The following is a 23,088-nucleotide window of genomic DNA, read 5'->3' as shown; positions in this document are numbered from 1 at the left end:
CACACTCCTCTGCACGCGCAGCACGGGTTTTCGTGTCTGTCCATCGGGCATGAAAGCGCATTTCGCTGATTGATGCACTTGGCGCGAATCAGCTCACAAGGCAGCAAAAGTAATTATACGCAGTGTAACCAGCCCGGCGATTCTTTCTTCCAAGGCTGGAGGTCCTGCTGGAGCGTTTCGTATGTTAGTGAGTCTTCGTACAACCAAATAAAAGCCTCTGCCCCTATTCACAGTCGCGTTCCGGACTTCGTGCCATGTTATGGCTAGCAGAGTGGAGCACCCTCGCGATGCCTTCTGTCGGTTGCCAGAGATGCCTGCTGCTCCAATTTGCGCTGCGAGTGCTCAACAATGCAACACCTCTGGCAACTGCCGTGACTTGCCCCTGAGGAGGTCGTTAAAATGAACTGATGGGACACACCTTGTGCATGCCAATTAGCATGGTCCCGATTGGCTCGCACCGCACAAGCAGAGCTGCGATCTGCTTCACCCCGCGGCCTCAACAACGCCCTGGAACACCCTGGGAGAGGCTGCGGCCCCTGGTTGCCCAGGATCCAGCCCAGCCTGTCACGTCTCCCCTGTTCCCCTCCCGCCATCTCTGGCTCGCTTGCACGCACGTTGCGTCGTCGCCGATCCCGGCTCCAACTGCTTGACATCTGGCCAAGACCCTGTCTGTCACTCCGGATCGAAGCCGCACGAGCGAGCCCTGCAACAGAGACGCCTCTTCCTCCATCGTGGAGGCCCACGGGGCCGCCGCGGAAGCCTCTCGCCTGGCATCTGAGAAAGGCGCCTCCCGAGCAGCCGCCCACTGGAAGCACCGTGACTGTTGCACGGCCAGCGGCCTGATGCCTGATGGCTAGTGGCTACGTTCGCCGTCATCCCTCCGTCGTGTGCTCCCAGCCATGACCTTGTGCCGCCCACTTTGGATACCATGGGACTTGTTCGCGGGGGTGTCGTCGCTTTGGCGCATTAACCCAATGCCCTTAACTCTGAAACTTATTCATGTCCGGCTCAAAGGAAAGGCTCCCGAGAGTGAGGCTGACTTGGCAGCCAGCTCCTCTTTGGGCTGCGTCGATGCAAGCAAGACGCATGCACGGCAATCTGAGAATTCCAGAAGTATCCGCGTCACCCTCCATTTCCTCCCTCATAGCTTCCCTTTTAGTGTTTTGGGTTACACGGCCGCACATGATTACGATATTTGCTTGGCGTGCAGTCAGGCTCCCTGCCGGCAAACCATCGTAAAACTGTACCACTTTCTGTATTGCATGCGGCTCTGACCATTCTGTTAGTTCCAATCCACCGTATGAGTTTCTCTACTCTGCTAGCAGCAGCCAGATTCAAGCTCCCATTGCCAACATCCTCGTCATCCACGTGCCCAACAGATATGGCAGAGCTTAGGAGACGACTCAGGCACAATACTCCATAGTACTCCCAGACTTTTAGATGCTGTTAGTAATTTCCGTCGCAGTGGTGTCGCACACTCGTCACGATTCAGTTCTCTCTCGAGACAGAACTCTGTGCGAGTCGTGGCGCCCAGAGAGGCCACCTGGACCGTCTCGCGTGTCAGCCAATGTCTTCCTAGCCTCGCATGCAGCAATGCATACAGCAATGCTTTGGTCCTGGCTGATCAGCTGGCTCCCGCCCTAGCCTCTGTGGAGCACACCCTGCCATGCCATATGAGCATGCTAAGCCGATCTTTCGCATGAGACCGGATCCCCGTAAATCAGATCTCCACGGCCTGTACCACACGGCAGACATGTGGGAGTTGGGGGCCTCAACCCTGGCTGTCTCCGGAAGACTTCTGTCTCTCCAGCCCCGGATTCGAAGATTGTGTGGTAGAGTAAAATTAGAACTTAGAAAGCGACGTGCGCTCTAATGTTCTTGGACCAGTACCGGGGATGCAAGCGCGCCGCGGTGTCAACCCTTGAACCCATCACACGCCAAGGGTGGAGGAAGGAAAGGGAGCAAAGTCTGCCAAAAGGAAGCGGCACAGAGCCTAAACAAGAACCCCAGCGCCAACGGCGAACGGATATGGGTTGACAGCGCTGAGCATGTCCCAACTGGTGAAAACGGCTTCAGGGATGCGGGACCCGATGTCATGCGACGCCGTTTATGGGTCTTAGGCCGTGGTTCTATTGCGTTGCGACAAGGGCTCAGTGAACGGCTGACGAAGATCTACCCCCCGGCATCGACTCGGCTGGGGCAGCGACTTTTGAGAGCCGTATGTCGGGCCAAGTCTCAGATCAGCCGGAGTGAGTGCCTCCATTCCGCTTCTATGGGAGGCGTCGGTCCTCCATGGGCTCGACGCGGCCCCAACTGCTTGGACCCAACAGCAGAGCGATTCGCCGTCGATACATCGCATGCTTCTCCCGGGTACATGACAAGTCCCAGACATAGCCTGCGTATGGTATCGGCCTGTCGCCGAAACGTCGGCCCTCTTAGAGCATGAGCATTTCACTGCCTGCTGATGCATGTCGCCGAAGTGCCGTACAAACATATCGGCACGGCAGCCTTCAGCTTCGGCATCTTACTGATCTCCATACCAAATTCTCTAGCAAGAAAGTACTTCGCAGGGTGAGAGGGTGGTCGATCGTGATCTCACGATAATCTACCTGGCCGTCGTATCCCCGTGGGTGTGCCTAATACTACATATTGCTAAATGGCTGCTCCCAGCAGATCCTCCATGCGAGTCCATGAGAATATCGGATTTTCGCAAGGTGTGCCAGGCGTCTCACCTGGTGCTGCCACCTGGTGCTGGGGCTGTCAGTCGACGCATCAGTCCCACGTCATCTACTCACTCAGAAGGTGTGTGTACCCTTGTAGTGCAGGACGCCTCGCACTCGATGGAGATGAGGTCCTCCGTCTTGCAGGTGGCGGCAGCGGCAGCATTTGTTTAGCGCAGCTTCGGCTGCATCGCCATGCTCGGTGTTGTAGCCCCTTTCGCTGACGGCCGCCTGGATTCTCCAGTTTAGATCGCTGAAAGGACACTGCACGACCCGCTACGTGCCTGATTCCCCGGAAGCATCCGAGCAATACTGAGGATACCTTCAGCTGCAAATGCAAATATCACGTCCCGGCTGCTTGGATCCACTGCCAGCATGTTGCAGCGCATCCACACATCTTGCAGCTGCACTGGCTTTCGGGAAGCAGCCGTGGGGATAGCGCTCTGAGCGGCAAAGCAGTATTGCCCCCTGTGCGCAAGCTGACCCTCAGGATCATACGATGTTCCAACTGCCTGTTCAATCATTCGCCGGAAAAATTCCAACAGTTGCCTCCATATGCCTGGCATCGAGATCTGCGCACGCGCTCACACAAGGACAGAATACACACATGTTCGCTTCTCGTTCACCGAGGGAATGGAATTCGGAGCAGTCTCATATACACGCCGGCATGTGCTTATGCCTTGAGAGCATTCCAAGTCACGATGCCAACCTTAATAGCTAGCACGATAGTCTATACCCAACGGGACGATCAGTGCGTTTTTACGGTCTTATCCATCCCTATAGGGTCTCTCTCGATATTCTGTAATGTTTCCAAGTCCTCCAACTTCCGCCACCTCGGTTCTTGTATGATGTGATACACCGACTGGCTCGTTGACGGTGAGAGCAACCAGCGATCGTAGAGATCTGACCAGTCGTCCAGCAGATACTCCTCCGTTCGCACTGAACTCCGGATTCTTATTTCCTCGTCCCCTGTAGACAGCCTTGTGAAACACTTCACGGAAATAACTGTTTACCTAGTCCATAACATCCGGTACTATGTATGCATGTAGGTGAGCAGATTTGCCCGGAAAATCACCCCTCAGCCAGAGTCGATCATCGAACATCATGACGGAACTTGGAAAAAAAACTCGCCTCGACTGTCCCGGCGTGACCCCTTGCGCATACCCAGTGCACATTTCTCTTTTTCATGAACCGAAAGGCGGCAGACACCTGGTTGTTCAACCTCGCACGCAACTGCCACTGCCACTAGACGCTTCGGCTGCCCACTTGAGTTGTCGGATCCCCTCTGCTCGACAGAACATTGACCTGCCGTTTCGGCACCTGCCGCTGGCATGTCTCTGAAACACACTCCCCAGCCCTGCGTTTGTGGCTCTCCAAAGCTCTTAGCCGCGCCGGTACTCGACGGCCCAAATCGCTGCTTTGGGGAGATCCCGAAGCTTTCTTCGCCTCCCAACAAGCTAATACAACGTCACTTCGCAGCTTGGCCTGAAAGAAACACACTGCTCAGTCCAGTATAGAGCCCGGAAATTTTTGCTGATCAACCTCCTTTACCAAGTCTATTCTGCTAGCGACTGGAAGATCGTTAAAGACCTTCAGTGTCCTATGTAGCTAGCCTAACCCACTCCATACCCAACGGCCGACGGTCTGCGGAAAGCTAGTACCTCGCACTGACGAAGACGATCCAAGTGGATATACATGCACCAGTATGTATGATAGTCTGGAACTGGCGTTGAATGTGGGGTTCCAAGACCAGGGGAGGTCAGCAGTCGCCCGGTGCCCCGCGGCAACAGCCGTGCCAGAAAGCCCCAGGCATGCTTCTTTTGCCTTGTCCTTCACACTAACTGTGACAAGGACCTGGAAGCCGGGATGTGGGCATTCTTGCATGGCCGTAGCGTGGGATACCTGCCGCCGGCATTTCGCTGACTCTTGTGACAGAGAAGCGGTAACAGAAATAGAGCAGCGGTGGTCTCAGCCCGAGTCGGCCAGGCCCATGTGCGAGCGTGTGGGAACGTGATAGAAGACTCAGGCTGGCTCTGGGAGGCTGTCTCGAGCGGGTTTGGGTTTGCGCCGGAACGCGCATTGTGGGCTCTGAGTTGCGGCCGACTCGTGGTTTGCTGGATGCCCTCACGCCGGGGATGGAATGCATGCAGTTGGGGGAGATGGCGCAGATCTCTTCCGCAAATACAGGCTGTTGAAGCGGTATCGGCGGGGAAATCTCGCTCACATCGCTTGGTGTGGGTGAGCTTGGGGTCACTGGCACTGACTAGAGCAGTCACCGCTTTAACGAGAGAACTGACACACCGTACTTTCTGCCGGGGGCTGAGAGATATTAGAAAGGGGTTTTCAGGTCGAGGAAGTACGATTCCGAAGGCCTCCAGGGGGCCGGCTGGCTTGCGGTACTGGAAATTCGGCAACTTATCACATGTACCCGGGCTGGATTCGGCACGTTGTTGCGAGCCTAAAAGTACTGAGTGCGATGGACAACCTGGCCTACCAATCTCCGCCCCCAGCGAGCATGAGCGAGAGGGTCTTTGCTATGTATGCACAAGCCTCTCTGGGGAGTGTAGGTGTGGAGGATCGCCTAAATTGCTGGTCTGCCATGCTCGCGGATAGTCGCGGAGATTTTCACGGAAGAGTGTAATGTTGTGAAAAATGCCTCGAGTTGAGACACCGCCTATGAAAGCAGGGAGGTGTGCGAGATGTAAGGGATCATTAGAGCTGTGGGACGGGGAGTTGGACTGGTTCGACTTCAGTGTTGATGAAGATAAGTGTAACTCAATGGCCAAACATGCAAGACGGTAAGACTTGTGAATTCGAAGTCACAGTTCGCAGCCGCGAGCACAAAGCCAGAACGGTAGGTCTTCGGTGTGATACGTATGGACTGAAGTGCCGACAGGAGTGATTAGTTCGGCCTCAGTCTCAAGAAAGGTGAGGCCAACTCCAAACAAAGTGGTAGTCACATGTCAGTCAAGAAGCTACAATGTGTGGTCATAGATATCCGTACACTGCTTTACCACCGCTTGTGGTACCTCATGGTATTCTCAGAAATCCAGGGCGGCGGATCACACTTCCCATCTGTGTATACTCCTCTGTCGTTGCTTGGGGCGGCTTTACGAGTTTATCAGTTGTTCAAGAGGCGAGACCTCAATTTGAACCTAGAATCTAACAATACCGTGAGACACCACAGGCGGTGGTACAGAAGTGTGCGGATACCCATGACGACACAAAGTACAAGCTCAGCCCGGGACTCGAATGATAAGTCGCGAGGGTGTTTACAGGCTTTTCGCAATCGTAGTACGTATAGAACATATGAAATCGCAGTTTCTCTCTTCTTGTAAATTATCCATGTCTACTGCTAGAGCGCTATTCCATCTCCTAGGATTCTCAGACTTCTCGATTCCATCGATCTAACCTGTTGAGATAGTATCTAAGCCATTGTCGTGGCACCTCATGAGGAATCTATATTTCTGAGGACTTGAAATCACAATTCTTTGGCTTTTATATTGTTATTCTTTGGTACTGGAACAAACTTCATGGTATTAGCGAACTAAGACCAGGTGTACAATGGTTGAAAAGATTAATTTCCAGGTAGACTTGAGAAGATTAACTTCCTGTTGTCTACTCACGCTGTCAGGGAGGAGCGGTGAGGGCTACGGCAGGCACACGGCATCTCTTGTATATAGCCTCACCTTCCTCCAGACCTCTCCTCCTCCTGTATATTCTCATCATCGACAGCAACACGAGTACGTACAGCCTCTGCCTTCTCTTGTTACGCGACACACGCCGCCATATCTTTCACAGCAATCACCACATCCATCTAGTTTACATCATCCACCACCAGTCGACACCATGCCGTACATCCTCATCGGCATACCACATCACGGCAGCATCGTCATCCGTCACCCATACCCTCGCCTCAACTGGATCATCTGGTCATATATGGACCCTAGCCCATTTGCGGCACTCCAACGCCATTATAATGTGGCGAGAGCCGTCGAGCCGATCGTTTTCAAGATTATCCGTGTCTTTCAAGGCGTGTGTGTCACGACTGTCGTTGGGCTTACCCTAATGGTTACGGTTGCGCCACATATTGAAAGGTTGCTGGCGAGGATGAGGAGATAGGGGGGTGGGCGTTGATTGGACGCAGCGTTGTCGGTCGATGATCTGAGCACAGATGACAACACACTGGCGACTGTTTTACTACTGGGAGGTCGGTACATTGGCTTTGGATTGCCACTGTTTAAGGGTTGATGATAGAAGTCAGCACTCTGGACGAAATCGAAGCTGGTAGGAGGTCACATGCCCAAGGATGTCTGAGTTTATATTAGAGCACTCCCAACATATCACTGAACAACAGCACAATGGAAACACCCTCGAAATGATGTAAATCGGCAGAGAACTCTAAATTCCCTCAGTACGTTATGGTAGTGGATCTTTTTATCGTCTTCAATTTCGCTGACCGGATACATCAGCCATGAGTTATTCAGGTTTTCCAGGGCAGCTGCCAGGGAGTAGTGGCGAGGGCTACGGAAGGTGCACAGCACCTCTTGTATAGCCTCACCTGCCTCCAGACCTCTCTCTCTCTTCTCTACATCAATCATCATCATCCAATACATCACGTAAACGGCGCACAACTTCTTGTTCCGTAACGGTAGCGACGAGCTCGATTCAACGCCCCTTTTCGAGCAATTCCATCATCATCGAGAACGGACGACAAAGCCAAACGTCTTCGCGCCTCTTCTCGCCCTGATCTTAAACCAGCTGGCTCCAGGACCTACCGAGACACATGGTACAAACACCAGAAGGAGGTCGAAAAAAGGCAGTGACGAATCTGCCCCAGCTTCTCTCATAAAAGCTTGCGCCCGTCCAACCTCAGCCCACCTACAATCCTCCAAGGTCTAGCCATGAACCAAAACGACCGCCTCAACGGCCTCTACTACGATCGGGAAGACTGCCTTCCCTGCGGCGGCGAGCACTTTGTCGTGCGCCCGAATAGGGACACAGACCTCTACGCTAGAGTGCAACACGGCACCGACATTGGACTTGATGGTGTCGCCACTCATGCCATTGGTATACTAAAGGACAACACGCAAGCGCTGAAGTGCACGATTGAGGCGCAGAAGATGCGAGTCACAGAACTGGAAGCGGAGAGGGATGACCTGAAGTAGCAACTCGAGGAGGCGCTTCAGGCGTTGGGGGTGAAGGAAAGCAGCGCCTCGTCATAGGATCTGTACACAACTTCCTGCTACTGTCGTGGATGCCTCGAATCGCTTCAAAGAGTTTGCAGTGGAGAAGAACAGAGTTGTATCATTCTTGATTTCATATCAATGTATACAGAATGAAGCGGGTATTCTGAAGTATGGTAGCCCGCAACGTAGCTTAAACGCTTCCAACTTGGAGTCAAAGAGATGTCGAGATGCCAGTGTGCCTGCCAAATATACGGTCTACCAGAAACGCCATGCCATGCAAAAATGCAAAACCTTCCTAGCCAGCCCCTTCCGTAACTCCCAGCTGCCGAGACCAGGTCTCTAGTCATCTTCGTCTCCCCGAACACCACAGAAGTCGGTCCCGAAACAAGAATCGATCATGTACCAGAACTTCCAGTAGACGCTCGCACCATCGGAGTCGAAAGCCCCATCCGCCTTACGCGGCACTTGATTGCCGATGATTTCATGTCCACTGCCAAACACCCAGCCGAGCACGGGTACACTTCTCATTGTCTGTTGCCAGAGGGGAGCCGCTGGAAGGAGCGCTTGCTCCGCTGACAGCATCTTTCCTAATTTGGCATTCTTGATCCGGAGGGTGGGTTGTCGGGCTGGTTCCCGTTGCGCGCCCGATGCAACTGCGCGTGCAGGCTCGATGGCATGTGCTTGATTACCTTGGACACCTCCCACTCTCGCTCCTGCGACACTCCGACTACTGGTAGTCTGGACCGTAGAAGCTGGTATCGACGCGGTTGCTGTCGCGGATGACGCAGTCTCGGAGGTCTGTGACTGTGATGCCGCAGGAAGTGTTGTTGAGGACGGATTTGGCGAGCTAGTTTGCGAAGAGAACAGCCCAGTCGTAGCTGGAAAGGCAACATCCGCGTTTGGTCCAGTCCCTCTATATCTCTCTGCATGAACCTGATACCCATGAATTACGTGCGGTGAATAATGACAGGCGCGTTCAGCGGACTCTGGCGAATCGAAAGTGACTTTGATCCAGTGATGGCCTCCAACGAACTGGTTGGTTTTCCGAAGGGCTTCTTTTGTGAGAGTTCGTTGCGCGGCTGACCGATGGAGACTCAAGGAAAGGTTGTATCTCTGTTGTGTGGGATTGCGCTCATATTCTTCGTAGATGAATCCGTTGGATACCTTTTCATAGTGATCAATCGCTGCCCATTGTAGATCGCTCCCGTATCCATACAGGATCACAGGCGTCGGCTCCCCAGAGACTGTTTGCTGAGCACCAGCCGTAGCGTTGGCTCCGCCGATGTCGAGGTTCGGCGCCGATTGCGAAGCTGCGAGCCCTCCACCTGGTTTCCTTGGACTTGTCTGGCTCTCCTTGCTCTTGGACTCGTTCTTGAAGGCGGTAAATATGTCGTCGATGGCGCGCAAGTTCTCGAGCTTCGCTTGGTCGACAGTTCGCGCAGGGGTCGCTGTCTTGCTTCGTGACTTGCCCAGCCTCCCTCTCGTCGACTTTCCGAACGGACCCTTCTCTTCTGGCAGGCGACGCTGGTTGTGATCGGAGCTACGACGCGATAGAAACGGGTTAGCTATGCTACAGCTGTTGGTAAAGACCTGGACTTGAACTCACTCGGCATATTCGAAACCCCAGGGGAGCTGGCGCCCAAGGGAGTCGTGGACGCGCTCAGCATCCGGAACTGCGTGAACCTGCATCGTGGGAAGGAGCGCGACAGAAAGAACGGTGTCAGCGGCGAGGTTGATGAAGTGAAGTGTAGCTGGGATGTTTTGTTTGGAGAGGAAAAACGAATCTCCGCGCCAAGGGCCGTTTTTAGAGCTTTCCGTGACGACGCCTCCCAGGCACCCGTTGTCTATACATGGCGCTGACCGCGATCAAAATCAGGGGGAAACGAAAAGCACCACCGCAGCTGTCGTCAATCCAAGGCTATGAAAGTCGGTCAAGTTCAGTAGCCTCTTCCGTGAACTCTCTTCGAAGCGATTCTCCATCCCGGCCTGTGAAGCGGCAGAAATTGCAGTCCGAATCACAATCACGACAACAGCGAGCAAAAAGACGTTCCAAGATGATGGCGCAGCCAGCAAAACCCTCTCTCCAGGGTATTCCCCAAGAACTCCTAGAAATTGTCTTTCTTCATAGCATGAATATTGCGTTACCCCAGAGCTCTTCGCTACTCGGCGCCAAGCTATCTGCACACAGCATCCGCCTTCAATTTTGCATCAAGGCCTTCTTCGATACGCGTGACGATCAGGACCCGCCAGTATCCCTTCAATCAGAGCTCCTAGCCTGCCGGTTCTTCACATGGCCGTTCTTCCTCAGCTATGCGGAGAGAGCCTATTCCCTCCTCAAACGCAAATCAGAAGCGAGTGGATGGGGTGACACCGCAATTCAAGCTCCAGATCCAAGCTACCTGGAGGGCTTATGGCCGTACAAGCTATACAAGATTGACTATCTAGGGTTCGCGGAAGGTTTTTTCATCCCTGACCGACTTCTTTCCGGACCTTGGACCGTGGACAAGGCGAACCTTCTGTATGTTCTGGTCTGCTTCCATGGCGAGATTGATTGGGCGGGCTCGATGGCAGGAGAGACGGCAAAGCAAGGGCTTCATCAGGCCATTGAAGAAGGAAACGAACGAGCTGTTGCAGCGCTTGCTGTTCTACTGGGCGTAGGGAACGCATTATCAACCGATTTCCTTCAGGCTGCGGTTATCGATTACGGGTGCAACAGGCAGGTTGTCCGCCATCTGCTCTTCAACGCGCAGATCCTCCCGCGCAAGGACGGCGTAGACTTTCACGATCCATCGCTGTGGAACTGGGCAGGGCAAGCAGAAGAGAGAGGCGAACCCATCGGTGCATGGCTAAGAGATATGTTGAAGAAAGCGGAGAGCTTCTCGCTGAACTTCTACGAGAAAGGGCAAACCGACTTCACTGGAACTGTTTCATTCCCGTATTCTGGACCGAAATTTGATCCCCGAACATCTTTCGAGCGAGGCCTAATCGCGCGGGAGCTTCTCACCAAGCTGTATACTCAATACGGTCGCAGAATCACCGGCGGAGGGTCAGATTAGCCCAACATCAGCGGGCTATCACTTGGTGCAGCTTGAATTAGCGTTTGAGAGAGAATTGGTAGATCATATTAGTCGACTAGGATGCTGGTGGTGTATATAAGTTGAAGCAGAACGAGGTCACATTCACGTTCGCGTTGAGGAATTGCTAGTCATGTGGAACTGTGTGCTGAAGAGACGAGATTCAATAACTCGTCACAGATCCGTACACACTTGTCTGGCGCTAGTTGAAGCTCGTCGACGCTTTTTTCTTGGGGGGGGGAATTCTAAACTTTGTTGATGGGACCAATCAGTAAGCCCGCTGGGTCACCTCAGGCAGCGGCAGAACAGTGTACATGGATTAATGACGAGGCACTGTATGTCATTACTAAGTATGATAACTACGTCTATATGTTGTGATGCCCAATAACCAAAAGCAGATTTTCAATGCTCCTCCGTTATGTCATGCAAATCACTACTGAAACCGAGAGTATTAGCAATCGAAGATGCAAATTTGCTGAATACAATGGGGGAAGTAATGGTGTTCCTCAGTGATCTTGGTGATTTGTATAGTCAGTCTCCGAAGAGTCATTTACTATCTAGGCGGATAAAAAGTTTCTAATCATTGGAAGGTGTGTCGTGTGAACCGCAAGTAAAAGTTTTTTTTACCTTACATATTCTTAGGCCAGGATAAATTGCGAGACTTGGTCTACTGATTTGCTGCCTGCAGTGTGTTCCGCCTTTTGTGTTTAGTGAGCTACATCATGGTGTGTACAAGTCGCGCGTCGCGTAGCAGAAGCAGACGTGAACTGTTCGAGATGGAAGTCTTGAGACCGCACAGCGGTGGCGTGTGAGAAGCTATATCTTCGAGGAGTCAGCGAGTGCGTCCAACAAACTCTGTGCGCGGAAGCGATGTGGGTGTGTTGGTGTCAGAATATGTAAGAATGAATATCATAGCCCCGACGCCGTTGAGAAGCCCCGGCGAGGGCCTCCGGTCGCCAGAGTCAATCGCAAATTATTTCATCACGAGAGATAGGTGCGGAGGAGGGAAGTGTGGAACTTACAGATTTGATGATGTTGGTTGAAGAGAAGAGGAATGTCCAGGACTGAAGTTGCGGAAGGCAACGAAAAAGTTCCAACTCGCTTAGATAGCCTTGGCGCAATTTATCCGAAAATCCGCCGCCCACCATCACAATTCGACTTCAGGTCTTTGAGATTCACGACATCACACTCCAGCCTCACCTCAACACAGGACAGTACGTGCAACTGCTCAGGACACCAACTGCTGTCTGTCTCCCACTAATTACGGCTAGCAGATTCAAACAGTCGCAATGGGTGAACCGGACATCCAAACTAGTCAATGGCGGCATGTCGAGGTCGGCCGCGTCGTGCTCTTCAGCTCCGGAGCGTACGAAGGCCGCCTGGCTGCTATCGTCGAGATCATTGATCACAAGCGCGTACGTAGAAACCCGAGGACTGCTTTTGGCGGAAATGCAGGATGAAATGTGGCTCGAGTTGGATCTTTACTCACACTCGCACAGGTGCTCGTTGACGGCCCATCCTCCGACAAGGACAAGGTCGTTCCCCGCCAATCCGTCGCCCTGTCAGGTCTCTCCCTCACGCCTATCGTCATCCCCAAGCTACCACGAGCCGCCGGTAATGGATTTGTGAAGAAGATCTGGGAGTCGGAGGGAGTGGAGAGCAAGTTCGCGGAGAGCAACTGGGCAAAGACACAAGGCCGATTCGCCAAGAGGAAGCAGCTGAACGACTTTGAGCGATTCAAGGTTATGAAGCTAAAGAAGGCGGTGCGTTGTACTCCTTTCATATGGTCATCGAATCTGCCCTGGAACGTGGGGCCACGATCATAATCCGAATTTGGTCATATCATGAGGCTGCGAGGGGTTTTCTTCAGAATGGTGTACTGACTATGCATACAGAGACGCTTCGAGGTCCAGAAGACCGTTGCCAAGCTCCGCGCGAGTGCGAAGGCGTAGAGAGGGGGCGTGGTCAGAGTTGTGGTTGAGTGATATTGGGGACTGGTCTAAAGAGTTCTCGAGCGTTCCAACTTTCTTCAATGCATCCGAATCAAAGATGCTGGTCAGGGTCTTTGCGGTCGATTACGGTGCATTTGGGCTTCAGGAACAAAACTTTGCTCAAAACCCTACTTCATCTGCTAGTGAATGTAGAAAACGATCAAAAATCTCCAATAGAGGGGTGCCCTATTGACTATAATCTGCATTCGTGAATTCTTATATCGCTCAACTCAATTTCCGGAAGAAAAATGCACGGGTCGAAGATCCCTGCAATTATATAGCGGCTCAAACGGTCTAAAAGTTGCCCATCTGCTCATTGCTACCCCGAGATGTCAGTGCCCTAAGTGAAATCTCGTGGTACCGCTGCGTAGTGAGGAATTATCTCGTTGCGTTGCCGTTGCTCGTGCTCTACTGGCCTCGCACACGCCGATTTGCCCACAACCGAGAGCTTGCAAAAGTGCGGGCATCACCAAACACTTCGACCACAATTGCTCCAACTCCCAACCACGCTATCCACCATGTCGAACCCACGCATTGAGGAACTGCCAGAAGACGAGCCCGACAAAAAGATCGCCGAGGTCGAAGACGCAGAGTCCAGCTCCGACTCTGAGGTCGAGGCCTCAGGTGAGGCTGGCATTCCCGCCGGTGCCTCAGTTGCCGTCCATTCCCGCAACGAGAAGAAGGCCAGGAAGGCGATTGCAAAGCTTGGATTGAAGCATGTTGAGGGTATCACCAGGGTTACGCTGAGGCGGCCAAAGAATGTAAGACTTCCCTGCGCGAAACTTATGCGTTTTACACGACCGTGTGGATCGCGGGCATCGCAATTTTGGCGCATAAGAAATACATCCCATGAAAGCCGTTTGCTGACAGTTTCTGGCCAGATCCTTTTCGTCATCAACCAGCCGGATGTCTACAAGTCTCCTACGAGCAACACTTGGATGTAGGGCCATCAAACCCCAGTTCACTATAGAACGAATTCTGACATACTCTAGCATCTTCGGCGAGGCCAAGATTGAGGACTTGAACTCCCAGGCACAGGCATCTGCTGCCCAGCAGCTCGCCCAAGCCGAGGCTCAGGGCCACGACCACTCCGGACACGACCATGACCACGATCACGGCAAGGGCAAGGCCGTCGAGGACAAGAAGGACGAGGACGAGGATGACGGAGAAGAGGTCGACGACACTGGCCTCGAAGCCAAGGACATCGAACTGGTCATGCAACAGGCTAGCGTATCGAGGAAGAAGGCGGTCAAGGCTCTCAAGGAGAACGACAACGATATCGTCAACTCAATCATGGCATTGAGCATATAGGCGAGCTCGAAGTAGATTCAGAACTTCCTCTATCCCTGTACTTCTGAATAAAAGCTGGGCTGGGAAAATTGGCAACGGTAATAGCAAGTTAGGCACTTCTTCCAGGGCTTGCTACAAATCTACAATCTTCCAATACAATTAGCCCTTCTATCGCTCGTGAGAGCTTGTAGCCAAGGTGACTCACTACTTGCAAGCAATTGAGGGGCACCTGCCCAGGCAGGCTCTTCTAGGCCTGCGTACACTTAACGAGGTCCCCTGGTACCCTCAGATATTGTGAAGTGACAGTTTGGCAAGCCGGATAACTCTTCAGGGCTCTCCAGACGGCATTTAACCGCCATTTTGTTATCAAGGACTCCTGCCAAGTGTAAACCTAGAAGGCGTTGCTCTGACATTGCGAATGTAAAATGTGGTCAATATTCTGTGAAATAGCTATGAGCTTTTCAAGCTGTAGATAACTCGAAACTGAAAACTACAAAAAGTTGCGATGATTTAAACGTCCTAGTCCAAGACCCATATTTCTCTTACGCTTAATTGCTATGCTTTATTTATGAAGGGTGGGCAAAAGGAAGTGTTGGTCAGGTGACATTATTGCCAAGACCACCGAAGCGATCCTCGAAGCTTTCAAGATCCCGACTTCCTCCCTCAACCGGATACCCTCTCCACTCTTCTCACCGTCCCTATCCATCACAATGGCCGTCGGAGTACGTTGAACCCCTTTCATAGTTGTTCCTATAGCTGCTTTACGCGCAATTGGCGCATTGAAACGTCCCCTAGTTTCCGCCGCATCAATCCGCAAGACCGAATGCTAACTCTTCCGGCTATCACAGCGCAGCGCAGCCCTCAAGCTTGACTGGACGAAACTGGGAACGCAGCTCGGACTGAGAGGCTCGACTGCCCAGGCTCTTTCCAGCTTCAAGAAGCGCAATGATGACGCCCGCCGCAAGGTGAACGCCCTCTCGGAACAACCGCAAACCGTCGACTTCGCCCACTACCGCAGCGTTCTCAAGAACACTGCCGTCATCGACGAGATCGAAAAGAGCTTCGCCAGCTTCAAGCCCGCGACTTATGACGTGAGCAGGCAGATCAAGGCCATTGAAGCTTTCGAGGCCCAGGCATTGAAGAGCGCGGAGGAGACCAAGAGTGTTGTCGACAAGGAGTTAAAGGACTTGGACAAGACGTTGAAGAACATTGAGGAGGCACGGCCATTTGAGGACCTCACTGTGGTACGTTTCTGCAACCCAGGCCATTCAATCGCCACGGCGAGGCCGGCCGGTTTACTTATAGTCTGGAAATATACTAATTTATATGTCCATGCAGGACGAAGTCGCCGCCGCCCGTCCCGACATCGACGCGCGCACTTCCGAACTCGTCTCGAAGGGTCGCTGGGCCGTTCCAGGTTACAAGGTAAGCTTCCTACCTCGAAAATCTCATCACGCGCGGAATTGCTAGAGCCATGGCTAACGACCTCCACAGGAAAAATTTGGCGACCTCTCAGTGCTATAGATTCTTCCAACCTGGCAGCTACCTCCAATCATCTTATCCCATATGGGATTGTACTACTGTGAATAGTCTCTTTCATCCTTCAATGTCGTCATAGATAGCACAATTCTATGTGTCAAAGTTGGTTTGCATTGATGTTTTTTATCAATTGACCGTTATCGCCAGTTGCAACTAGGTACATAATGCTCAAGTATCGTCGGGACACTCCGGTGCAATCATCCACATAATCAGAACAAGCCCCTGAAGACCGTAACGACGTTTCTCGGCCAAGTACTTCAATCTATACCGGATGAGGTGTGCAGCAGACACGATAAGCCCAGAGATTATTGTTACGATGGTGACTTTAAACCAGTTCTAGGAAATATCACGCGTTTTCGACTCTCTTGGTTCTTATGAGTCTGCAATAAAGACATATCTACAGGCATCCTACTTCTTTTGGTTTCATTCAGCTATAACACATCACTCACGAAATCATCTAGATCGACATGGAGTTATTCCAAGACTCCGAAAGACAGTCGGTAATTCCCCTAATTAAGGGCCGGGAGCGATCAAACGCGACGGGAAAACATCTGCTAAATCAGTTATGGGAATAATGCGAGGTATACAGCCGAGTTGCGGGGGCCGGGGAACCAGGAACAATTCCATGCATCTTGGATCATGAAAATGCCTTCCTATAACTAGGATACATATGCGATCCGGACTTTGTCCTTCCGGGCTCCGGCACTGTTTATATGAGTGGAGAAGAACACAAACTATGCCCATTAATCTCAGAAAGATATATCAGCTGTCACTATTACTAAACTCGGCCAGAATGGCGTCCACACGTACCATAACGAAATCATCCCGCAATGTCTACATCGCCACATCTCCAAGGCCACATCTCTCAAGCGACCGGCCCTCAGGTATCGTCTACTTCTGGGCCACCCTCGGCATCGGCATCATCGCGCTACTAATCAACAACGTCGTCCGCTGGTCTCTCTCCGACGACTTCGTCCGCTCTGATCCCGGACCAGACCCCTACCCCTACCTCTTCATTCTCCGTGGCACAGAAGCCCTCTCATGCGCCATCTTCGTCCTCCTAGGAACCCATACCCTCATCCTCCCCTGGCTCCGCACCGGCGCCCCCAGCCTCGACGGCAAGCTCTTCCTCGGCGGCGTCTCTGCCTCCACGCTCGACATCCTCTTCGCCGTCTTCCAGCCCACGTGGGCCATGAACGCCCACGGCCTCGCCTACGGCAGCTGGGCCCGCAGCATCCCGCTCTTCCCCGGCCCCGGCGCGCACAAGGTGCCTTGGGGCCTGCTATGGTGTCTGCCCGCCTACATCTGGCTGGGCGTCGGCGCCGCCATCTTCGGCTGCGCGCTGCTCGACGCCCTCCACCGGGCGTTCCCGCGCCTGAGCACGATGGCGGCCTACGCGGTCGTGCAGGCGGCCTACTACGCCATCTTCGCCGCGCTCGCGACCTTCTGGAACAGGCACCAGGTGTACACGTACGTGTCGGCGCCGCGCGCGCTCACGGCGTGGCATGGCCAGGTGCACCAGCTGCCGCTGTACGAGCCGTTCTTGATCGGGCTCTACTGCTGGGGCTACACGTGGCTGCGGCGGTCGCGGGACGCGGCGGGGAGGTGTGCGGTTGATCGGGAGGTGGATGGGCTGCAGATCGGTGGGTTCGGGAGGGAGGTGCTGAGTGCGCTTGCGGTTTGTGGGTGGGCGGCTGTGGTGACAGTGGTCGCGTATATGATTCCGTTTAGTTGGTTGAGTATGCTGGGGGATGGGCATCCGGTGCTGCCGAGTTTTTTGCAGCAGGGGATCTGGTGCGGGCAGCCGGGGGGCCCGTTGTGTCCCGGGCAGATGCTTGCGGTGATGAGGGAGAAAGTGGTGTAGAGATTGAGCTTCTTGCAACCACATTGAAGAAGGGTTTTCGGGTCGCATGGTGGGTTATTGGCAGTGTATAGACAGGTAGAAAAATTTATTGATATATAACCGACGGAAGATCAGATGGATCCGTATGCGAAGTGAGTGGTCTAGCAATCAAAGCTAAACAGAGGTATTACAGTATTAAAGTCGCAGTAATATATGAAAGGGTATGTAATCCGATAAAGCATGAGAAAACCGTGATTATGCGCGAGACACCCGGTAGCTATCCAAACTTACTCCCCATGTTTCTGAAGCTCCGTCTCCGTATATTCCCACAACTTCTTTGCTAGCCCATCGTTCTGTGCAAACTTGCTTCCTGGCTTCAAGATCCCAATTGGTTGGTAGTAGGCGCCAGACTTCACATCTGCCTTCGGCGCCGTCGCTGCCCACAGGGAATTCTTCGCACCAGCTTGCACGTTAGGTAGCAAGAGACCGGGAATGAACGGGCCGATTGTCTTCAAGATCCAGAAGGCGAAGCGCGCAAAAGCGTTGGTCTGGAAGTCGTCGTAGAGGTTGGTCAGGATAACGCCAGGATGGACAGCCACGGATTTGATGGTGGGATAGTGCTGTGCAAGCTCGCGGCTGAAAAGGATGTTGGCGAGCTTCGATTGGCCGTAGCGTGCCCAGGTGCCTTCCTTCTCGAGTGCGGCTTGGTCGAAGATGAGGCCCTTTTTGGGCGCCATCATGTGGCCCATGGAGGAGAGATTTACGATGCGGACGTCAGAGTTGGGCTCCTCTGCGGTTTTGAGGAGAGTGGGTAGGAGCAGCTTGGTGAGGAGAGCATGGCCCATGTGGTTCGTGCCGAACTGGATCTCGTAGCCTTCCTTGGTCAGGCTGTACGGGGTCGCCATAATACCAGCATTGTTAATGAGGATATCGAGGCGCGGAGACACACGGTTGAAGGTGTCAGCAGCGGAGCGGATAGAGCTGAACGAGGTTAGGTCGAGAGGAAGATGCTCGATCGGCGCATCCGGGACGGTCTTCTTGATTTCCGCAATGGCGGCTTCAGCTTTGGATGCTGTTCGTGCGGCTAAGTAGATCTTCGAAGGGTGGTGGGCAGCGAGCTGGAGAACTGTCTCCTGACCGAGGCCTGCATTACCTAAAGATCGAATATGTTAGAACCATCAGGTGATTGTGATGTCAGGATACGCGATATCAGAACGGCATCTTCACGTACCTCCAGTGACTAGGATGACTTTGCCTGAAAGGTCTGGGATATCCTTCGCGGGTTCAAATGTCTTGCCTCTCATTGTGAAAAGAGTTTCAATTACAACTGGAACAAGGAGTAGAAGAGATAAAAAATCAAGCGTGATTTGTTGGAGGGTTGAGATGGATGAAGATGCTGTACTGATGATTGGACTGGATTGATGTGGATCTGAAGTCGAGGTAGCGGGGGCTTGCTGTCCCTTTATAGTGGTGTCGTGATGGCGAGATCCCATCGTTGACGTCGGCCGACGATGTTCACTCAACTCCAGGGCTCACACGGCAGAAGTTCCTCCCGAACATGCACGGGCCAGGGTGTCCTGGCGCAGACATCTGGCGAGGCGGCCATGGGCGGATTGCTATTGCCCGCCTCTGAGGACTGTCGAGATGTCCAGTAAGCAAAAGCTCCTTGCACTTGGTGAGGAACAGAATAGTCATCATAGACTCCGAATCCCGCCGTTTGTAGTATTGGTTGTGAGATGGCACTCATACCGCACGCCTGTTTTAATGTGCATGTACGTACAGAATTCGCTCTTTAGTAAAGGCTACATTGAATGTATCGATTTCCTACATCACAATAATCAGAACTTTGAAAGCGAAGGATAAAAGAAGTCGGTGCCTTAATGATTACTCGACATCTCAGCGGAGATTTCGACCTTACTACTTCAGGACAGGTTGCGGGCGATTCAGTCTCCGGTTTGGCGCCACTGCCCATCATCACCACCACCACCACCACCACCACCACCGAGGTCTGAGCACGTATTCGCAAATAAAATTGTGGGAGGGAGTGCATATGGTGCTATGTAGCGTCCGTAGCGTCCGCAAGCACATGAGTGTCGTCGTCGTTGATGCTGATGCCAAACCTAGGTCAGCACTCTATTGCCCAGCTGTCCGGATGAAGCTTAGAGACCTTCATTTGTCTCTAATTAGGTTTCTGATTGGGTCTCTTGGTTCAAGTACGCATCAAAGCTTATTTCAAAAGACATCAGGTGCCTCATCTTCAAATGCTCGACAACGTCTAGGCTTCACAGCATTGTATATACCATAAATTCGGAGCACAAGATATAACATCTCATTGCCTCCTCCATGCTAGCGTAAGTTACGTCCAGGACCTCGAGCTGGTCATTAAAACGGGGATGTCGTCTCAAGCTGTAAAGGAGAATGTAGATTATCGCGTTGGGGATACTGCACATGAAGAGATCGCGCGATTGTGGAAATGAGATTTATTTCAGTCAATTCCCACTAGTTACTCTCTTTACCTCGAAGCAGCAATTCTTCAATAGTTATGGGGGAAGAGGAAGGCCTCTCTTTGCCCATACCGTCCTCCAGTTCAACTTCCTTGGTATCAGTCAATAGCATCGAGGTCCGGCTTGAGCTATTTGAGAATGAGCCTAGAGTTCCTGGTGAAATTAATCTCATGGATGTCGTAAGATTTGTTGTAGGTATGAATGTTCGCACTGAGCTCGCTATACAAATCGTACCCATGCCGAAAGCTCGGCCATGTCCAGTACTCTGGCTTGTAGACCTCGACAGTTTGATTGAAATTTCCAGTCGTCGTCCAACTAGGGGGAGATGCCCATTTGCGATGTTTGGCTAGGGGTGGTGCTGCGGTGACTGGTGCTGTCCCCGGTGCTGTACTTGGTGCTGTCCCTCCGGTGATCGTTGGGGGATTCTTGGCATTCCTCAATTGAACGCAAGCTTTCGCCCAAAAGCTAAAGTCTAATTGGAGTAACACTCTGAAAGATGGTGGGGCTGCCAAAGGGGTTGGATTGGTGGTTGAACTGCATGACAGGACCGCGCCCGCGACTGGTGTCGCTAGAGTCGAGGCGGCTGACGAGGCTGTGGTTGTTGATGTAGCAGGTAGAAGTGCCGGATTCAGCGGGTTGATATAATCTACAATCGTTTTATCCAATTCCGTTTCCATGGCGAGTTTCCACATCATTTGCCAGGCACCAGTGGCGCTGGCAGTGCCGGCCAAGGTAGTCATTAATGGCGCGTGTTTCTGTGGCCGATGTTCCAGTGCATACCGATATTCAAGGCAAGTGATGATCTGCTGTTGTAGAGCAATATCTGTTCGTTGCTTCTCGATAGCTTCGTAGAGATTCTTTGATTGCTCGTTTTAGATGATGCTCATCTCTCTCAACATTTCGATCACTTCTTGGTACTGGAGACCTTTCCGTCCGGTCCTAGCCTCAACAAATAGACATATGTTGGACTGAAATTTGTCGTGCTCTAATGATAGTAGCCGTGGATTACTCGACCACTCCTTCAGCAGGTTCCGGATTTCCTTTAAGAACGCTTGGTCCTTCACAATGTCAAGTAAAGCGAGTAGGGACCATCGACGGTCTTCTCGCCAGGACTTTTCGACTATAGAAGTAGTTATAGGTAGTGCACTCCAATAAGAGCATTCAAAACGTTGTGTCGATGAATATTTGTAATACTTACTCTTATACCTCTTCTTCAATTCCTCATTATTAGTCGATCGATTTAAAATTTTCTGCAATTGACCTGCGACTAAAGAGTAGGAACCCCCTGGACTCGATTCGAGATGATTCTGGAGAGATAACCCAACTCGATCTGAGGATTCTAAATTATGCGTGTATGCAGTAACGGCGATACTTGAGAACCTAGGAGGTTGCATGATTGCAGTTATTCGAACCTGAAGCTGAATCCAAAACCGCAGCCTCTCGTCTCTCTTTCTTTCATTTGTTTCTTTTCCCAAGTACTCCAACAGTGGTTTGCACAAGTCTTGGGTCGTGAGGAGATTCAAAAAACGTTCGATGTGCTCAATGAACTCTCCCGGTCTGAGTTCAAATTCGATGCTGCAGCTTGAAAGCCATCAGAGATTGCACTGGGATTCCCTGGGTCAAAAAGGAGGATAAGGCGCTCAAGCCAGTGATGTTTCTCATGATATGAACGTACGCCATCATTAGGATCCGAGATGAATGCCAATATATCAAAACAAATGTCAGTTCTGAGATATTCGGAATTTAGTTTGTCGATATCCGAGAAAAGTATCTCATCAATTCTTCTGTGTTGCAATTGCAAACACATGAGTTTCTCTTTCTTGAAAGCAAGATGGGCCTGATCTCTACGGATGTATGTGGAGACTAGACTGATAGCCAACGCCACGCCCTCTAGAAGTCTTAGCATCATATAGTATATATGTTCAAGGGTCTTAGCTAACAGAAGAATGTCCAGAGTGGCGAAGACCCCAGATCGTCAGCTGTAAGCTCGGGTCAGCACGAGTTAAACTCGACGTAGGCGACACGAGCTTACCGACAGGGCGAATGGCTTTAGAAAAGGTACTTATATCAGCTTGGAAGATTAGTCTCAAATCAATTAACTATTTAATAAATATAAACATATTGTCTTACCTCCTATTTCTAGGGAAATCAAATTGTAAATTGAACATAAAAACACGGCAAGAAAGGAGAAAAGAGCGCAGAGCTTAAGGAGCGCGACTTAGAGACTTAGTATTTATACTAATTGAAGAGAATTATGGTGTTATCTCACCTTCACTATACCAAGAACGGACGACCGTGTCAACAGCGATCATTTCTCCTTAGAAAAGGCGAATCGGTAGATAAATCAGAGTGTAGTGAGACGTTTGTCGTAGTAATCCGCACGTACTTGCGGACTTAAGTGTGTATTATTTTCCTTGACAAGTGAGAAGCAGACTGAACACGCCTCCAGAGCTTCTAGGGGATGGGGATCATGATATAGCCTGTTAGCGGCAAAAGGCTGGTCCTAACAACGGTTGATTACAGCTCGTCGCTTGGTGTAGGGTCCAAATCCCTTAACGCTGATATGCGGCTGAGTGTGCCCACCGTTGTGCCGGCGTCCTGGTGAGCAGCTTGTGGGAGATTGATCTCTTCTGCCTGCACGAAGCGCAGGAAGGTGTCAACCGCCTGCATGACTTCGCTTCTATTATCTGACGGGAAAGAAAAATGCATCACTTGCAAGCCATGCCTGACCACTAGTATTCACCCATGTGCCGCCGAATCGAGCGGTGCAAGGGCATCGTCAAATCGAACGTGTACTCGACTGTATAAGTTCGTAGCTTCGGGAAGTTCTGAAATTATTCTGTAATAGCTTACGAGGTTCTCTATTTCAGCGCAACGGCAACTTCTGTTCGCACTGGCGAAGCTCTGAGGTTGGTGATTTTGGATTCTGAACTGTTGC

At 51.9% G+C, this 23,088-nt stretch overlaps 9 protein-coding genes across 9 annotated transcripts; 6 read left to right on the top strand and 3 right to left on the bottom strand.

The window, feature by feature from the left end:
* Positions 1 to 1,753: 1,753 nt before the first annotated feature.
* BDZ99DRAFT_562622 (uncharacterized protein) lies at positions 1,754 to 2,649 on the top strand (the record flags this gene model as incomplete). The annotated part of the gene is made up of 2 exons (XM_033727351.1): positions 1,754 to 1,827; positions 1,888 to 2,649. The coding sequence occupies 2 exons, from the start codon at positions 1,754 to 1,756 to the stop codon at positions 2,444 to 2,446; spliced, it is 633 nt and encodes a 210-aa protein (XP_033576946.1). The 3' UTR covers positions 2,447 to 2,649.
* Positions 2,650 to 4,733: 2,084 nt separating this feature from the next.
* BDZ99DRAFT_300982 (uncharacterized protein) lies at positions 4,734 to 5,507 on the top strand. Its single transcript, XM_033714194.1, has one exon. The coding sequence runs from the start codon at positions 4,839 to 4,841 to the stop codon at positions 5,331 to 5,333; it is 495 nt and encodes a 164-aa protein (XP_033576945.1). The 5' UTR covers positions 4,734 to 4,838; the 3' UTR covers positions 5,334 to 5,507.
* A 2,433-nt stretch (positions 5,508 to 7,940) lies between these two features.
* BDZ99DRAFT_508590 (uncharacterized protein) lies at positions 7,941 to 9,629 on the bottom strand. The gene is made up of 2 exons (XM_033724340.1): positions 9,516 to 9,629; positions 7,941 to 9,449 (listed from the first exon to the last, which is right to left on the bottom strand). Exons 1-2 carry the CDS (start codon positions 9,596 to 9,598, stop codon positions 8,249 to 8,251), a joined length of 1,284 nt encoding a protein of 427 aa, XP_033576944.1. The 5' UTR covers positions 9,599 to 9,629; the 3' UTR covers positions 7,941 to 8,248.
* A 129-nt stretch (positions 9,630 to 9,758) lies between these two features.
* On the top strand, positions 9,759 to 11,347 carry BDZ99DRAFT_462603 (uncharacterized protein; the record flags this gene model as incomplete). The annotated part of the gene is made up of 1 exon (XM_033719884.1): positions 9,759 to 11,347. A coding segment is annotated over one exon (1,207 nt), but the record flags the coding sequence as incomplete, so codon positions are not given.
* Positions 11,348 to 12,272: 925 nt separating this feature from the next.
* Positions 12,273 to 12,999, top strand: BDZ99DRAFT_442366 (60S ribosomal protein L14; the record flags this gene model as incomplete). The annotated part of the gene is made up of 3 exons (XM_033717809.1): positions 12,273 to 12,398; positions 12,483 to 12,746; positions 12,879 to 12,999. 3 exons carry the CDS (start codon positions 12,273 to 12,275, stop codon positions 12,933 to 12,935), a joined length of 447 nt encoding a protein of 148 aa, XP_033576942.1. The 3' UTR covers positions 12,936 to 12,999.
* A 493-nt stretch (positions 13,000 to 13,492) lies between these two features.
* BDZ99DRAFT_487948 (ATP synthase D chain, mitochondrial) lies at positions 13,493 to 15,788 on the top strand (the record flags this gene model as incomplete). Its single annotated transcript, XM_033722873.1, has 6 exons — positions 13,493 to 13,735; positions 13,856 to 13,914; positions 13,967 to 14,255; positions 15,113 to 15,508; positions 15,603 to 15,689; positions 15,759 to 15,788. 6 exons carry the CDS (start codon positions 13,493 to 13,495, stop codon positions 15,786 to 15,788), a joined length of 1,104 nt encoding a protein of 367 aa, XP_033576941.1.
* An 808-nt stretch (positions 15,789 to 16,596) lies between these two features.
* BDZ99DRAFT_476203 (uncharacterized protein) lies at positions 16,597 to 17,667 on the top strand (the record flags this gene model as incomplete). Its single annotated transcript, XM_033722046.1, has 1 exon — positions 16,597 to 17,667. One exon carries the CDS (start codon positions 16,597 to 16,599, stop codon positions 17,665 to 17,667), a length of 1,071 nt encoding a protein of 356 aa, XP_033576940.1.
* A 266-nt stretch (positions 17,668 to 17,933) lies between these two features.
* Positions 17,934 to 18,950, bottom strand: BDZ99DRAFT_387715 (NAD(P)-binding protein; the record flags this gene model as incomplete). Its single annotated transcript, XM_033715535.1, has 2 exons — positions 17,934 to 18,799; positions 18,878 to 18,950. The coding sequence occupies 2 exons, from the start codon at positions 18,948 to 18,950 to the stop codon at positions 17,934 to 17,936; spliced, it is 939 nt and encodes a 312-aa protein (XP_033576939.1).
* A 1,328-nt stretch (positions 18,951 to 20,278) lies between these two features.
* Positions 20,279 to 21,544, bottom strand: BDZ99DRAFT_570606 (uncharacterized protein; the record flags this gene model as incomplete). The annotated part of the gene is made up of 3 exons (XM_033728013.1): positions 20,279 to 21,007; positions 21,059 to 21,270; positions 21,349 to 21,544. 3 exons carry the CDS (start codon positions 21,542 to 21,544, stop codon positions 20,279 to 20,281), a joined length of 1,137 nt encoding a protein of 378 aa, XP_033576938.1.
* Between the last annotated feature and the right edge of the window lie 1,544 nt (positions 21,545 to 23,088).

This window comes from Mytilinidion resinicola, assembly GCF_010093595.1.
Source record: "Mytilinidion resinicola strain CBS 304.34 unplaced genomic scaffold BDZ99scaffold_9, whole genome shotgun sequence".
In the NCBI taxonomy this organism is placed as follows: domain Eukaryota; kingdom Fungi; phylum Ascomycota; class Dothideomycetes; order Mytilinidiales; family Mytilinidiaceae; genus Mytilinidion; species Mytilinidion resinicola.
This window is presented reverse-complemented; position numbering and strand designations above follow the sequence as displayed.

Coding starts and splice junctions, on each gene's coding strand:
- BDZ99DRAFT_508590 (XM_033724340.1), bottom strand. CDS start 9,598: ATGCAGGTTCACGCAGTTCCGGATGCTGAGCGCGTCCACGACTCCCTT. Junction 9,450..9,515: donor TGGGGTTTCGAATATGCCGA/GTGAGTTCAAGT, acceptor ATCGCGTCGTAG/CTCCGATCACAACCAGCGTC.
- BDZ99DRAFT_300982 (XM_033714194.1), top strand. CDS start 4,839: ATGCCCTCACGCCGGGGATGGAATGCATGCAGTTGGGGGAGATGGCGC.